Source organism: Tetrao urogallus (assembly GCF_951394365.1).
Source record: "Tetrao urogallus genome assembly, chromosome: 7".
Taxonomy (NCBI): Eukaryota; Metazoa; Chordata; class Aves; order Galliformes; family Phasianidae; genus Tetrao; species Tetrao urogallus.
The window spans coordinates 22,684,416-22,700,177 of NC_136820.1; the positions used below are offsets into that span (position 1 = coordinate 22,684,416).

The following is a 15,762-nucleotide window of genomic DNA, read 5'->3' on the forward strand; positions in this document are numbered from 1 at the left end:
AGTTCCAATCTTCTGCTAGGAGTAGGGTTGCCACTCATAAGACCAGTTTGCCCAGGGCCACATCAAATCTGGCCTTGAGTGCCTCCAGGGAGGGGACACCCACAACTTCTTTGGGTAGCCTGTGTCAGTGCTTTACGCCCTTCTGATTAAAGAAAATCTTCCCAACATCTAGACTAACTCTTCTCTCTTTTATTTTAAAACCATGTAAAAACTCAGTCTCAGTCTTGTTTATAAGCTCAAATATGTGTATATCTGCCATACATGTCATTTATGTCTCGTGTGTAAGGTGATATTCTAGGCAATTTTGCTCTCCAAATAGCAAATGAAAGAGAAATAAAATGACTAGAAGTTCAATGACATCAAGTAGAAACTCCCCATTACCTTCATTGGCTTTTGACCAGGCTGTGCATTCTTAAAATGAATTAGTTCACGTGACTATGGCAAATTGTCTCTCTGAACTCAAGGGACATGCTGTGCAGGGATCAGTCCTGCCTGCACCTCTCATGCAAGTAAGATTTAGCACAAGCACAGCAGGTGACCTGAAAGCATATGACACACCACAAGAGTCAAACAGCTACTGCGGTGAACCTTGATGCTGCTGGAGAAACCTGGGCCTAATACAAAAAACCACTTTATTTATAAGGTGCAATTAAGATCTTGAGTTTAACTTTTAAGTTTCACATAATGAAACCAATGTTTTAACAAATGTTACTGAAAGTACCATTAGGGGAACTGTGATAGCAAAATATTATCCGCCTAAGTGCATAAAACGCAGTGCACCTTTGTACATTCAAAAATATATAAATGTCTGCCCAACAGACTGTACTCCAGAGGGCAAACCACATAGAAATCTAATTATTCAAATGGGTATGGCAAAACTACTTCAAAAAATTTGTTTCATTACTGATAATGCTCTAATTTTGTCTATGTGCTGGAGTGTAATCATTTATGGTATTGACTCATGCTTTACTGGTAAATGGCTTCGTCATAGCAACCTGGTTTTCCTCAGCAAAAAGTTTTATTTGCTGCCATGAAAACCACAGCTATCCACCCACTCAGATACGAGCACAACACTTACTGCAAATGTCAGACCGATTATTATGAAACAACAGCAATGTGAGTCATTCAGGATTACAGCAAAACAAGTGATACTTTGGGTGATTTTGGAACGCATAGCCTGTTATTAGAAACTTCAGTACTTTGTGTATCTGATGAAAAATTGATTAGATACATAGCCTTTGAGAGTTGGCAGCTAGTGCTAAACTAGCAAAGAGATATGTAGCAATTTGGTTGCTGTTAAACTACCAAAGAAAATCCCACTGAAATCAAAATGCACTGAAGTTGAGATTTATGGAAAAATGTTTGAGCCCACAGGACCACAGTATTAACAGTCAAATAACCAGAGAGGTAATGAAATCTCTGACTGTACCCAGAAATGGAAGTCAGTAGTTTCAGCTTCTTAGCCCACACCCAGCAAGCTAAGTGACTGACTCCAGCATACAGAAATTAAATTTAAAGGGAACTTTTTAGTCTCATTTGAAAATTTTTAATTGTATGGAATTAAAACAGTGGATATCTGGCATAGCAATTGTGACTGATACGTTCTATTAACAGAAACTAAAGTTTGGTATAGTCTTTCCAAATCTCCCCAGACAGAATGCCAGTCTGACTGGACTGAATGCTTTTCTGATGTTGGTTCAATGCTGTGGGCAAATGGCCAGAAACTAAAATATGCACCATAACAAACACTGAATCAGTATTCCCTTTGAATTTTGTAGTATCCTCAAGTCAAGACAAAATCCAACTGAATATGACTTCCTGTTTAATACAGCATTAACAGTGATATACGACAAATTTCCTAAAAATGTATCATTTAATACAACTGAATTAGGATCTGATCTAATCCAAATGATGGATCTTGCTCTGCATCATTTAAATTTTCTTTTGCAATCACATACAGAGGAGCTATGAGGCAAGACCACATGTTAGCCATCAATGCAATTTTTTTTTTTTCTTTTTGGTTACGGGCCAGAGAGAGGCTACTAATCAGTGTGCAGAGGTCACCCACCTGCCCTCTGGATCATAGTTCACACACACAATTAATTCATTATGGGGAAAAGTCACTGCTGGAGGTTGAACTGCCCATTCCAGGTTTTTTTGAGGTGAATGTCCTGCCACTGACCTAAAGAAATAGCTCCCTTAGCTAAAACTCTGTTAAATCACGTTTTCTTATGCAATTTTTTTTTTTTCTAACATAAACAGTATAAACAAACAATTAGAACATTTTGCTACAAAAGTAAAAATTGCTATAGATATAGGCACAGGATACAGAATATTTCTGAATTTCAATCTGTTTAGTTGCATTGATTTTTTGTACCTTTACAAAATTACCATGAAAAGCATGATTTATGTATGATATCTGTGGTAAATGAAGTTTATCAAAACTGATTTACCATCTGCGTTCCTGTCATTATAGGCACGTTTGAATGAAACAGAATAATGAGTAATTAAGATTCCTTTCATGTACAATTTAGCTTCACAATACAAGAATCAAAAGCTCTTCACACATTGGTTATATTGGTAAGCACTACACAGATAAGGAAACTGAGGTGCACTAAAATAGAAGGCAGATGTGAAAAAGGTCTTAGTCACCTAACTCTGACACTGTACTCAAATAAATGCACTCTGACAGCATCTGAACCTGGGAATGCCTCATTTCCTACATGTTAGTCACTGATGATGAAGTCGCTGTTTTCAGCATTGTGCACTTCTTCAAATTATCCTGAAAGGTAAGCCAGATCCCTATTTCCACCCACCCACAGCAATCTGAGATCCTGAAATATAGGTAAAGCTTTGCTTTTCTGTATCTGGTAAGAGGGCTGTAGTGACACTGTGACATCACAGTGACTGTTCATTCCATGTTAACTTTTTTTTTTTGTCTCATTAGTTCTCTGTGTCCTTCCTCTTCAGTTTATTTCCAAATGTCCTTCAACATAGATGCTTTCAAGTTTCTTCCACAGCTTCCTCCAACTGCTGTGACAGTGCCACTGCTGCTTTTGTAACCAGAATCTCTTTATATGCTGGCCTCTTTTGTAGAATGTGCATCTCATTCATAACATACTCTGCTGTCAGCATGCAGTGTCCTGATATCCCCAATAATTATAACTGCTGCAATAATTCTGCTTGTAGGTATATGCAAAGTGAAGTTTCAAATCTTTCCAGTCTATAAGTCTGAGCAACTACCTACCCAAGGAAAAGAAAGTCTTACCTCAGCTTGAATGCTAGATGGCAAAACCGAGGTTTCACTTTCTGTTATACTGCTGGTTGGACCATTGCTTGGGGAACTGGGACCTGATCCAGGGGAGCTGCTACTGACTGAGGATTCTAAAAAATAGAAGAAGCATACATGAATTCATGGTTTGCACCAGAAGGACAGCATAGAACTTCAATTAATTGTATATACTGTATGGCACAGGATGGGATTTTTGGCTGTTGAAAAGTATCTACCGGTTATGAATGAGCTATTTACTTACACTGAAGATTTCTATTTCACTCTCGATTTCTTTTGTTTTCCTTTTACAGTGCTAATGTACTATATTCTTGGTCTTTTCCCTTCTGATCTCTCTGCTTCACAAGGAGTGATTTAAATTAATTACTTTTACAAAAATGGTACGATAATTAGTATTAGGTAGAGATATGATTTGTAAAAAGTAAAAAGAAAAGATAGTCTTTTCTTTATAATTGTATAGAATCCTGCCTCTGTAAAAGATCAAAATGACAGAGATAGAAGGCTTACAAAGGTCACAATAATGTGTCATCAATTCATGAGGCCTACTGCCATTCTTTGACTACAGAAATAGTGCTGAACATGCCTGTGGCAGTCAAAGCTTTACACATGCAAGTACCATGACATGACAGAATACACGCCATTTTCACTGTATCTTTAGTACAGATATAAAAGAATATTGGCAGTATACAAACACCTTAAAACAAGATTTTAAAGTCTGTATGTTACATTGATTTAAAATGTCCTTAGTTCTGTTTAATAGAAAGGGCTGTGTGTTGTTGTACTGCGTTATTATAATTCTTTACTGAGATAAACAAAAGTTCTGCACGTGGTAACAACTAACGAGGTTAAAGATGATAGAGTGTGGCATTAGCACAGATAAGACTGTCTCATGGGATACATTTCAAATGCAAATCTCCAAGAAGTTGAAATAATAAGTATCTAAATGTGGTAGTAAATACACTATGGTTACTTCTCTCTTTCTCAGTTCATTTCCAAAAATACGTCCTCACTGTGACCATTGGTAAGGGGAGATTTCTTGGCAGTATTTTGGATGTACTGTTGTTTCCTGTTAGAGCTGATTTCAATTTATTGAAGTGAATCAGTGCCCAGCTATAATAGCTGGTCAGGTAAGATTCCTGCATTATTTTCTCACTAGTTTTCATAAAGCACTACAAAACCAATTTTTTTTCTTCTGTTTTTGAATAACTATAATAGCACTTTTATGTAAGTAATCATTTTCAGTTAAAAGAGATTTTAAAATAAAGGCAAAAAAAAAGGCTTCAGCTGAAAGTTAGATTAGGGAAGCTTCGGTTATAAAGCTGCAGAATATTAACAGATATTAATAACTGAAGTGGTGATCTGTAATGCTCAGAATTATTGCCAGATCCTCTCCTCTCCTCTCCTCTCCTCTCCTCTCCTCTCCTCTCCTCTCCTCTCCTCTCCTCTCCTCTCCTCTCCTCTCCTCTCCTCTCCTCTCCTCTCCTCTCCTCTCCTCTCCTCTCCTCTCCTCTCCTCTCCTCTCCTCTCCTCTCCTCTCCTCTCCTCTCCTCTCCTCTCCTCTCCTCTCCTCTCCTCTCCTCTCCTCTCCTCTCCTCTCCTCTCCTCTCCTCTCCTCTCCTCTCCTCTCCTCTCCTCCCCTCTCCTCCTTTCTTTCTTCCAGTAAATAGAAATAATAAATCAGTTGTAAAAAAAAAAATCTGACACGGAATTCATAGACAAATCACCTTATTTAGTTACTTTGATACGTTCAAATATGTGTCTCGGTTTTACACCTGATAAGTTGTTAAAAGTTGTCATGAGAATTGCATTGATGGGAACACCAGAATGAATTCACTCATTTGTTTTATACTTCCATCTTGTTGTGACATAATTCTGATATTCCAAATAAATTCAGACAAGTATGACAGTTTAACTATTCACTGTACAAACATATGTAATATTACTTAAATAAGCAACAAAGGTACTCAATACAAATATAAAGTCAAAGCAAGAAATATTGAATGCTGTAAATGTTCTTTTCTTTCAGATCAAAGAACAGGGCAACATGCTGCTCCTCAGCACTGAAATGAGAGGATTTCAAACTGTTTGGGAGCTGTGGTGTGATTCAACAAAATAATATACATAACATAAGTTACAACTCTACAATGACAAGCAGGTGGAAGAAAGTCTTAGAATCCACTATTCATTCAGCCTTTCACTCTTTTTAGTTCAAGGGCATAAATAATACTGAAAGAAAAACTACTTGAAAACAAAATTTTATTTGCATTTTTTCCCTTTAATCTCTTTATATTAAGAATGCTGTATTTTTACATGCTAGCAGTTCCCCTTTAATTACCAAGAATTCTATCAGCTGTGGTCAAGTATATGCTACTATTAAAACATTTCAACTTTTCCTGCTGAAAAGAACAGCTTAGTGAGCCCTACTTTTCTTTGCTTATTTCATTACTTATACCACCAATAATTTATCATTTATTTGTTCTACTACTGACTGTTGTAAAGCATTGAAACAGATTGCAAATAATGGCTTTCAAATGGACAATAACTATTTAGTAAGTGGTAGAAATTACAATTTACACATGCACAACGATTTCTTTAATATTGTTTTCTTTTCAGCAGCAGAAAAAGAAATAGTAAATAAAAAATCCAATATACTATCTTAGGAAACATTTTATTCATGTCTGCAAGTAGTTGCGGTGAAGACAGAATTTCTCCCTTCTCCATTACCTGTCACCTCAAAGAGTCGCTTCTTGAACGAGCTGACAACATTTCCATCCTTCCTCCTCAGTAAAGGACTGCTTCGCCTTTCTGTTACCTTTTGTTTTAACCTTGAGCGTACCTTCAAATTGGGCTCTGAAGCTGGAAATGAAAAGAACAAAATCAACGTTTTTAAGACAAATTATTGCTTTGCCCAGATACCACTGGAATTCCCTACAGGACCTCATCTGATCCAAGTAGGGCTCAGAAGCAGTGATTTTATTGCCCATCGTCACCATTCATTCTGCTTCTCCTCATACAACTCTATCGTAGACTACAGACTAGGAATGAGAGGAAGGGCATTGAAAAGTTTTGAATGCCAATACTCTTACTACTTTCAACTTCACCTCCATTTCACCTTCCTCTAATCCTCTTCCAAAGTAACAACTTCAAAATGAACTTGTATTGACGAGAATGACTCTGTTCCCCACCTGTCTTAACTCCAGCAGTAAACAGCAGAGAGGAGAAAACAGTATTTTTATGCTATTTCCTTAACATTAAAGTGAAATAGAGTTTTTAAAAATTGCAAAGTATACATTTAACATATAGTTTATAAAGTTAATGTTGGTTTGTTCTTTTCTCTGCCTCTAAACATTTCTGTTTCCTTATATAGTCTTTTATTCATGGGGCAGATACTAAGCTACTAGAGCAAAATATGCAATACTAGAGCAATATGCAAGAGTTAGAAATGAATTTTAGTTGTAACTCACTGAGTTAAATTCTTTCTCTCCCCAAGGAACTAACCACTATGGTTTTTTCTCATCCCATTTCAAATCTAAAGTTACCTGTTAATTACCATTAATATTGGTAATAATAATAGATGAATGAAACTTGCATTCTACATCATTTTTATCTCCCTTGAAGGTGAACACTTGGATGGAAATACAGCTTGGAACTTGGAACCTTATAACTGGATTACGGTCTGATGACAGAAATAGAAAATAGCCTCCACTGGTGCCTTTTGATTTCTATTAGAAATATAACTTATGACAAGACTTGCTGGCAGAACATTTCTTGGTCAGCAATTTTAGGCCCAGATCTTCAATGTTTTTTCAGTAACACACCAAACAACTAGATTTATTACAGTGTCCTAGAAACGTTTACACAGAAAAATATATGCTCTGAAAATGAAGAAGCAGGATTGATTCCCAGAAAACCTAGGATTATGTTTAATGCACCTTGGGCAAGTTCCACCTTTGTTTTCCATTTGAACACAATCTTTTCATGCTAAGGTCAGAGATGAAGCTCTACTTTGTTTTTTATTCTGTGATATTTTACCTTGATGCTGTATTAAGTCATTTATCTGTTCTTATAAGTAAACCCTCTATCAAGCAAACTACTAAGAGCTAGTGAAAGATAACTGTGGAACAGAATTTGTTTTTATTTCTCCTTCTGGAACTGAAGCTTGGCTAAGCAATATCTCAAAACAGAGAAAGCTGGAAACTGGGATCAATTCTCCCTCCTGCATACAGACCTGAACAAAGCTCCAAAGGAGTATGCATTAGCAGAAAAAAAATAATAAACGAAGGTTTCATTCAGTTCAGCATTTGTCCATTTGCCTGAATGCTGCTGTGACCAGCTGTACCCTTTCTCCCTTCATCACACTCTGACACCCTTGCCAAGCTCCCCCTTTAAGCATCCTATGTCTTGAGTACATTTAAAGGTATATGAGCTAAAAAACACTGGAAATCTTTAATAATAAAGAATATTAAAAAGATTTTTCAGTTATACCTGTTACTATCATAATTAAGACAAATGGTTCTACTGACAGAGATGACTTGTTTGCTGAGGTACCTCTTGGTATGAAAACACAGAAATAGGATAAGATTATACAACACACTGTCATCACAGAGATCATTTAAGTATGAGGAAATTCAGAAGAAAAGGTGCTGATTCAGTTTGCACTTATGGTTATTTCTATTTATACTGCTCCAAACTCTTTAAATTCAGAATAATTCCATATCCAAAACAGACTCATGATACAAATCCTCTGCAACATTTATTACCACAACATTTACTTCCGCATGAATGTTTCATGCTCACAGTGATTGTCTTTCTATTTTTTACCATATTCCCATCATAATTCTGCATGTGAATCAATCACAGAAACAGACAAAGCAGAATTTGTTATCGATGTCTGAATTTATGAGCTAGCTGAGAAGACAGTCATTGTACAAAAAATGAAGAATCATTTTTAAGTGGAAACCATCAATTTTAAAGTGAAAAAGCATGAGGAAGATTGGCTTCTAAATCATAAAATAAACCTCCCAAATAAAGACAAAAACAATGTTCGAGAACTGTTAGCTTCCATGACTGCTTTCTTGAATGTCTGCCATGACAGACCTCTAAGATGGTACTAGCTAGGACTTGATGGCTGGCAATAAGAATTTGTATTTTAGTGCACTAAATAAACTTAACCAGTTTGAGAAGGTCTGTTCCAAAGGACAAAGAGCATAACTGGAAAGTGTTTTTTTTTATACCTGTCAGTGGCTGAGTAGTGTAGATGCCACTATCATAGAATCATAGAATGGCCAGGGTTGGAAGGGACCTCAAGGATCATCAAGCTCCAATCCCCCTGCCGCAGGCAGGACCACCAGCCTCCATATCTAATACTAGACCAGGCTGCCCAGGGCCCCATTCAACCTGGCCTTGAATGCCTCCAGGGATGGGGCATCCACAACCTCTCTGGGCAGCCTTGGTAAAGAACTTCCCCCTGATATCCAACCTAAATCTTCACTCCTTCAACTTAAAACCATTTCCCATTGTCCTGCCATTATCTACTCTTGTAAAGAGTCGGCTCCCCTCCTGTTTGTAGGCTCTCTTTAGGTACTGCAATGACGTCACCCCACAGCATTCTCTTTTCCAAACTGAACAAGCCCAGCTCTCTCAGCCTATCTTCTTAGGAAGATGCTCCAGCCCTCTGATCTTTGTGGCCCTCCTCCTTCTCCAACAGCTCCCTGTCTTTCTTGCACTGGGGACCCCAGACCTGCACACAGTACTCAGATGGGGCTTCATGGGGACAGAGTAGAGAGGGACAATCACCTCCCTCTCCCTGCTGGCCACCCGTCTTCTGATGGAGCCCAGGATACCATTTGCTTTCCAAGCTGCACACTGCTGGCTCCTGTTAAGTTTTTCATCCACCAACATCTCCACTGAAGCTGAAGCACAATTATTGCTGGCTTCAAGAGGTCTGGATTGCTACAGCAATCATATGTTCTTCAGTGCACTCCTACATGAAGGCAATAGTAACAAACCTACAATGGTCAACACTTCTCTGATAGTCAAAAAGGCAAAAATAAGTATTTTAAGCTTCAAAGATACAGCAGTGGATTAAAATTATAAATAGGCACATACACGCTTAATGTTCATTTACTGGCCCAAAGCTTATATGAGAATACCTTTGAATGATTCTAATCCTTTAAATTCTGGAATGCAAATAAGTGAACAAAGTGAAAAATAATTTTTTTAAAAACAATTGTTGTTAATTTGTAACCTGAATATTTGCATGGCGCTTGAATAGCCTTAGTTGTGAATGCTGAAGAATTATAGTAATCAATTTGCTTTATGATTTAGATGAGTATTTGGTTTGATACTTCAACTCATAGTTCTTAGAACTGGTCTTCAGAGGGACATTGCTTTAAATAACTGTTCTGCATTAGCTATCCCACAAGTATTTCTGCTGCACATGGTTCAAATCTTTGCTCAGTATAATTAATCCAGTAGCAAATCTGACTATGCTCATCACTGAAAATCACTGTCAGTGTGGAACAGGAGCACCACTTGGGGAGCCAGTGCCAAATAACTCCTGAGGCTTAAACTTTACTCACCAGCTTGCTGCAGAACAGCTTCCTCAGGCAGGTACAAACTAATTAACCTTCAACAAATTAACCTTCTTTTTTCACCCATTAATATCACAAAATCATTGAAAAATCCTTCATGAAGTCTTGCAGCTGTTACTGCATGTGTCTACTTTTCTGCACATCACTAAGCATCCCACTAAGGTCCAATACTCCAGATTAAATTAATTCTAACTGATAAAGGATATGTCCTGTATCTCATCTTCCTGAGGTAATAGAACTGCTCTACACTGCTGAAGGTGCTGAGGTGAGGTTTGCTGTGTTAGATTCCTACAACTACAGGGAGCTGAAACATCTGACCAAGGAGCCAGAGTGCATGAAATAAGAGAAAAGAAGCACACAGCTGGGATCATGGCAGATGACGAAAACAGGGCTACGCTTTTTCATGGCAGTAAGATGATAGACTGGTCGACTCATCTAGAGCCAGTATACACCTAATATTGGCTGGTCTTTATTAGCCAAGCCTCTTCAGTCTGCAAATCTTTGTGCTTCTACACAATTTAGCACTTTGGGACAAGCAATAATCTGTTCCCACATGGAAAATGTGAAAATATATTATTTGAAAGTATTTAATAGAAAAGAAAACAGTGATTTTCTCCAAAGGACATCAAACTCCATGTTATTTATTTTGATGGGAATCAGTTGTCATCCATTTGACCGATTCAGTCAAATGGATTTTAAGAAAGATGAACCTGAGAATGACTTTGTTTATGCAACTGTGCAGGCTAATTTGGAATAATGAGTGCTACAGTAATATGGCTTATTCAGAGTATGCCTTAATGCCTCTTTTTAGTGCTTGCTGTTACTGTTTAATTGACTGTAAAGGGACAACAACAGAAGATCTTATAAGCAATCCAAGAATCGGTTACCTATCTCTTTTTAGGACTTACAGTTATCTCAACAGAACAGAAAATGTTGATAATTCTTCTTAGATGAAGACAAAAGATAGCATCTTGTGATTTTTCTCATCTTTTATGGTAGCTTCATCTACTGAGAAAGAAGTAACTAACTGCACTGTTAAAACAGAAAATACACAGACTTCTATATGGATATACACTAATTTCATTACAACTATCATTGTTCAGGAGACAGGAAAGTATTCTCTCCTGAGTAACATGACATTGAAACACAAGCATTAGAGATATGAAAATGATTCATGAAGTCATTACATGACATACTCCACTTTGCTTAATACTAGCAATTTGCAGATACTAGCATTAAAGAATACAGCCTGGGGCAAAGTTGCTTCCAAATGAGCTGAGGTTTTCTTTTTTGACAGAGCTCTGCTTCAATCTGTTTCTTTTTATTAAATACACAGATATTTAAGAAGAAGGGATAAAAATCCATTCTATGCATGGAGAGAGTGCATATATATGAAGGGAATGTGAAAGATAATAATGCACTACTTTCTGATGGTTCCAGGAACACAGTACTACTTTTGTATCAGAAAAGTGTGTGCCAACTCCAAATCAGCATTTAATGAACCCAGGCAGGAAATGGGGGATGGGAGAGAGTGCATAGTGAGCAGGTCCTCATCTCCAGCGGAAAGCCATATATAGGAAACCTGAAGAACAGAAAGTGAGCTTTTGTCCAGGCTTCCAAAGGCTCTAAAGTGAAAGCATTTCCTTTTCTTGGCTGGTAGGCTGGCTTAAAAAAGCTGTGGGGCAGCTGAGGTAAATGATACTAAATTTGGCTACAACAATTTCTCTAACAGCAGAATCAGCAGCAAAATTTCACATTTTACTTGAGAAATATAAATCATTCCCTGTTGCTTAGGCTCCAACTGTTATCACTAAGATCATTTTGAAACAATAACACATACTTCTCTAAAGTATTTAAGCCAGTAGAAAAAACTATGAAACAAAGACTTCATGATTATGAAGTAATTCTATCTTGTCACTGCTATTCTCTATTTCTGTATCTGTCCTTCTTTTTCCCACTGAGGTTGTTATTTTTTGTATTATTCTAGTAGAGATTCACGCACAGACAAGCTTTATGTGCTTTCCAACACATGACCATGACAAGATTGTACCTGAGAAAGCTCGAAGTGTAAATTACAGGACAAATGGAATATGTATGGGTATAGATCTTTGGAGTTACAAGAGAAAATGATGAGATGACACTGGTTAGCATGATAGTATTATTGCTTGCATGCCAGTGGCTTAACCTTTGTCAAGCTTATTTCTAGTACTATGACAAATGAGAATTCCCTAGAAGACACTGAATGTGGATTGTTATATACATCTGAGGTATATGTGGTGACTTCCCTTGAAGCAGGAGGAGCAGAACGGAAGAAAACGTATTGTGAAAATATGTTTATTTTGTGGGTTCAGTGCCCCCCTCACTACTGCTGTTTTTGATGAAAACAATCGAAGAGGCATATGTAAGTTTCCAAGATCTTAGCCTCAGAGCAAGGTGTTAGGGAGAATTTTCCCAGTTTCCCAATCAGTGAGGCAGGCAGTATATTCCTAATGTCACCAGAAAGGATAAATGAGGAGATAATCTGGGCTTCTTCATCAAAATATGAATGCAGGTGGAAAGCTAGAAATGCAAAGAACAGAGGTCAGGGACCAAACCTGCTTCCAGCTTCCCCAGCTGCTTTGTGGAGAGATGTGAATGAGTTTGTCCTTCTGGGAGGGGACTTGATGGTCTCCCAGTCATTCCTCTGCTACACACATTTCTAGCAGACACATAAATTTTCTCTGCTCTGCTTGGAAATTTGTACTTCTGGTCTGGCTTCCTGTAGGCAGCCACCTCCCCAGCACTGAATATATTAGAGCTGGGCAAGACAAGCAGATACTTTTTGGTTTTATACATGACTAATTTTTGCTGTAGAGAGCCACGTTCCAGTGCAAGACAATACTAAACAATAAATATACAAAACATTCTCTCCACTAGCTGACAGGCTGGAAGATACCAGAACATAATATAATTCTCTAGGCTCGTTGACTTTTAAATTCTGGTCATTTAAAAAAATATATTTCTGAAAGAGTATTAAATTAGATTCATGAGACTAAAAAGTCATTTACATATCTGCTCTAAAGTTCTTCCAAGAACTACATGGACCTGACCGCTGGGTGGTCCCAACCAGGAGGGAGTTACCAGATACAGAGGTATAGGATGGAGACACTTTGTTTTTCTGGCTTGCATCACCTAATGTGTTTGCAGTCTATACACAAACTGTTTCCTGTACAACCATGTGCTTTAAGGGGAATGTTGCTCATATGTGAAACCCTTTAGTCCTTTGCTTTATTTTACTTCTGTAAAAGGTAGAACACTTTATTTATTCAGACTAAGGAAAATATCCATTCCCCAAATAAAAAAACAGGTTTAGTGAAACACATGGTAAAACAGCTAATTAGATTAGAGAGGATCTCTTTAGCTCTCTTCAGGCTAAGGAAGCCAATTTAACAAGATTAGCAATTTTTCATTGATTTCCTAAAAAAGGTTCAAAAATGAAATATTCCCTGAAGCCATTTTGAATATTTAACTTTTCCCCATTATTCATTGCAGTCTGTATGAAAATATAAAATTTCTGATTATCTATGCAAACAAGTATTATTCTTCTAGGAATGCCTTACTAAGTTATGAGTAGGAATAACTTAGTGCTGTATCCATTTAGCCAGAACTAGAGATCTTTACACTGTTCATGAAAGGCTGACCAATAAGAGATATTTCCTGTTGAGAACTGTTCTGCTTGTATCCTGTGAGGCAAAAGAAGTGAGGACTTAATACAATTCTTAATAATTTCTTTTCTTAGCAGAGAAGCACTATCTCCTTTCATTTGCATCAATTTGGGCTATATAATTGTTTCAATGAGATCTCCTGAGTCTTCATTACGTTTCAAGTAGAATGAAACTGCAGCATATTATTTCCGTACCAGGTCAATTTTAATCTTCTCCCTTATGAAACAATACTCCTTTTACAATAATAAATAAGGGATTAAAAGATAAGTAATACTATGGTGTCTTGACACACAGACTAATAGAAAAATTATAATTTAAAATTAACTCTCATCTTTGCTGTCCATCTTCAAAGTCTGTAATTTTTTTTTGCACTTTAATAGTAATTATGGGAGCCAAACTGTATCTTAGTTCTCAGGAGGTAGGAAAGAAGAAGAAGGTGAAGCAGGCCATTTGACAGAAGGCATCCCTCATTTGAATAACAAAAAACAAATTTAGTTGTGCATGACCAGTAGTCCTATTGGCTTCATTGATTATTCATGCCCCTACTTCTGACCATACACACCAGTCCGTTCTAGTTGCAAAGATGCAATGAGAATATAATACTGTATTTTCTGTAAATATAGCAAATCTCCCTCTTCACCCTAAATCCTCCTTCAACATCCATTGAATCACTAACTTTTTCCAAAGGAAAAGTTACTTTCTCTAGTGAATAAGTGTCAGATTTTTCAGGACCACAATGTAACCCCTAAATACATTATTTCATTTTTCAGAATAATTGAATTAGAAAATCACAGAATCCTAGAATCTTAGTGGTTGGAAAGAAATCTCAGATGTAGTAATTCAACCAATCTGCTAAAGTGTGTTCCCTACACTGGGTTGCACAGGAAAGTGTCCAGACATGTTTTGAATATCTCCAGAGAAGAAAATTCCCCAATTTCTCTGGGCAGCTTGTTCCAGTGGTCTGTAAAGTAAACAAACTTTTCTTCATGTTCATATGGTACTTCCTTTGCTCTAATTTGTGCCCACTGCCACTTGTTCTGTTGCTGGACACTGATGAAAAGAGCCTTGCACCATCCACTTGATTCCTACCTTTAGAAAACTACAAGCACTAAGAAGATTCCCCTCAGTCTTCCATCCTAGGCTGAACAATCCCTGGGCTCTCAGCCTTTCATCAGAAGGGAGATGCTCCAGGCTCCTCATCATCCGTGGCCCTCTGCTGGACTCTCTCTAGAAATTCCCTTTCTTGATCTGAGGAGTTCAGAACTGGATACAGTAGGACAGATGTGGCCTCCCAAGGTGAGAGTAGAAGGGGAGGATCACCTCCCTCAACCTACTGGCCATGCTATTTTTAATGGACTTTTTGGCCACAAAGGCACACTGCTAGCTCACGGTCAACCTGTTGTTCACCAAGACACCCAGGTCCTTCCCTTCTGAGCTCCTTTCCAGCAGGTCATCCCCTAACCTGTACTGGTGCATGCAGTTACTTCCTTCTTTGCATCTGTGCTTGTTGGACTCATAAGGACCCCTCTGCCATACTCTACAGCCAGTCCAGGTCTTGCTGAATGGCAGCACAGCTTCCTGGTGTGTCAGTCACTCCTCCCAGATTGTTCACTATAAGGTTATTCCCCAAGCCTTATAGAAAAAAGGAATTGGTTAATAGGCTGACTAAATCCCAAAGGTTTTAATCTACAAAAATATCCAGCAGTGATAACTCACTGATGGTAGTTAGTACAACGAAGTATATTTTCAGTCCTTAAAAATTCATGATTAAGTGTGATTTCTTTCCCCCCAATTTTGAGAAGAGTAGGTATTAGTAGATGATAGTGGGACAGGTCTGGTTTGCTGAAGCATACTACTTGGGGTTGCTCAAAAACAAAACAGAATTTCAGCAGAGGGACTCTGTTACAATGGTACTGGATGCCAAGAAAACAGGAGCACCAAAATGCAGTATATTTTATTTCCCTAACAGATAAGAACTCTGGGCAACATTGCTCTCAAGCACACCTAGGTATGAAGGCAAATGAAGCTAAATTTGGCCCTAAAGTTGTCTGGAGCTTAAAAGCCTGTTTGTCTGACTTTTGTAGGCAAGGCTGACTTTTTGAAAGGATGTCTCAAAAAAAACCCCACTTGTTTAAAATCTTAATTAGAAATTGATATTATATCTTAACAACAAAAC

At 37.7% G+C, this 15,762-nt stretch overlaps 1 protein-coding gene across 9 annotated transcripts in view; it reads right to left on the reverse strand.

Moving 5' to 3' along the window:
• The window catches only part of HDAC9 (histone deacetylase 9), a gene marked incomplete at both ends in the record, with an annotated part of 403,985 nt that overhangs the window by 188,274 nt on the left and 199,949 nt on the right, over positions 1–15,762 (reverse strand). For 6 of the 9 annotated variants that reach the window (XM_079538447.1, XM_079538448.1, XM_079538446.1 and 3 more), the window contains 2 exons: positions 3,269–3,384; positions 6,014–6,145. In XM_079538447.1, coding sequence (XP_079394573.1) covers positions 3,269–3,384; positions 6,014–6,145 — 248 coding nt within the window. The remainder of the gene's footprint in view (positions 1–3,268; positions 3,385–6,013; positions 6,146–15,762) is intronic. The other 3 variants (XM_079538453.1, XM_079538452.1, XM_079538454.1) reach the window with 1 other exon arrangement.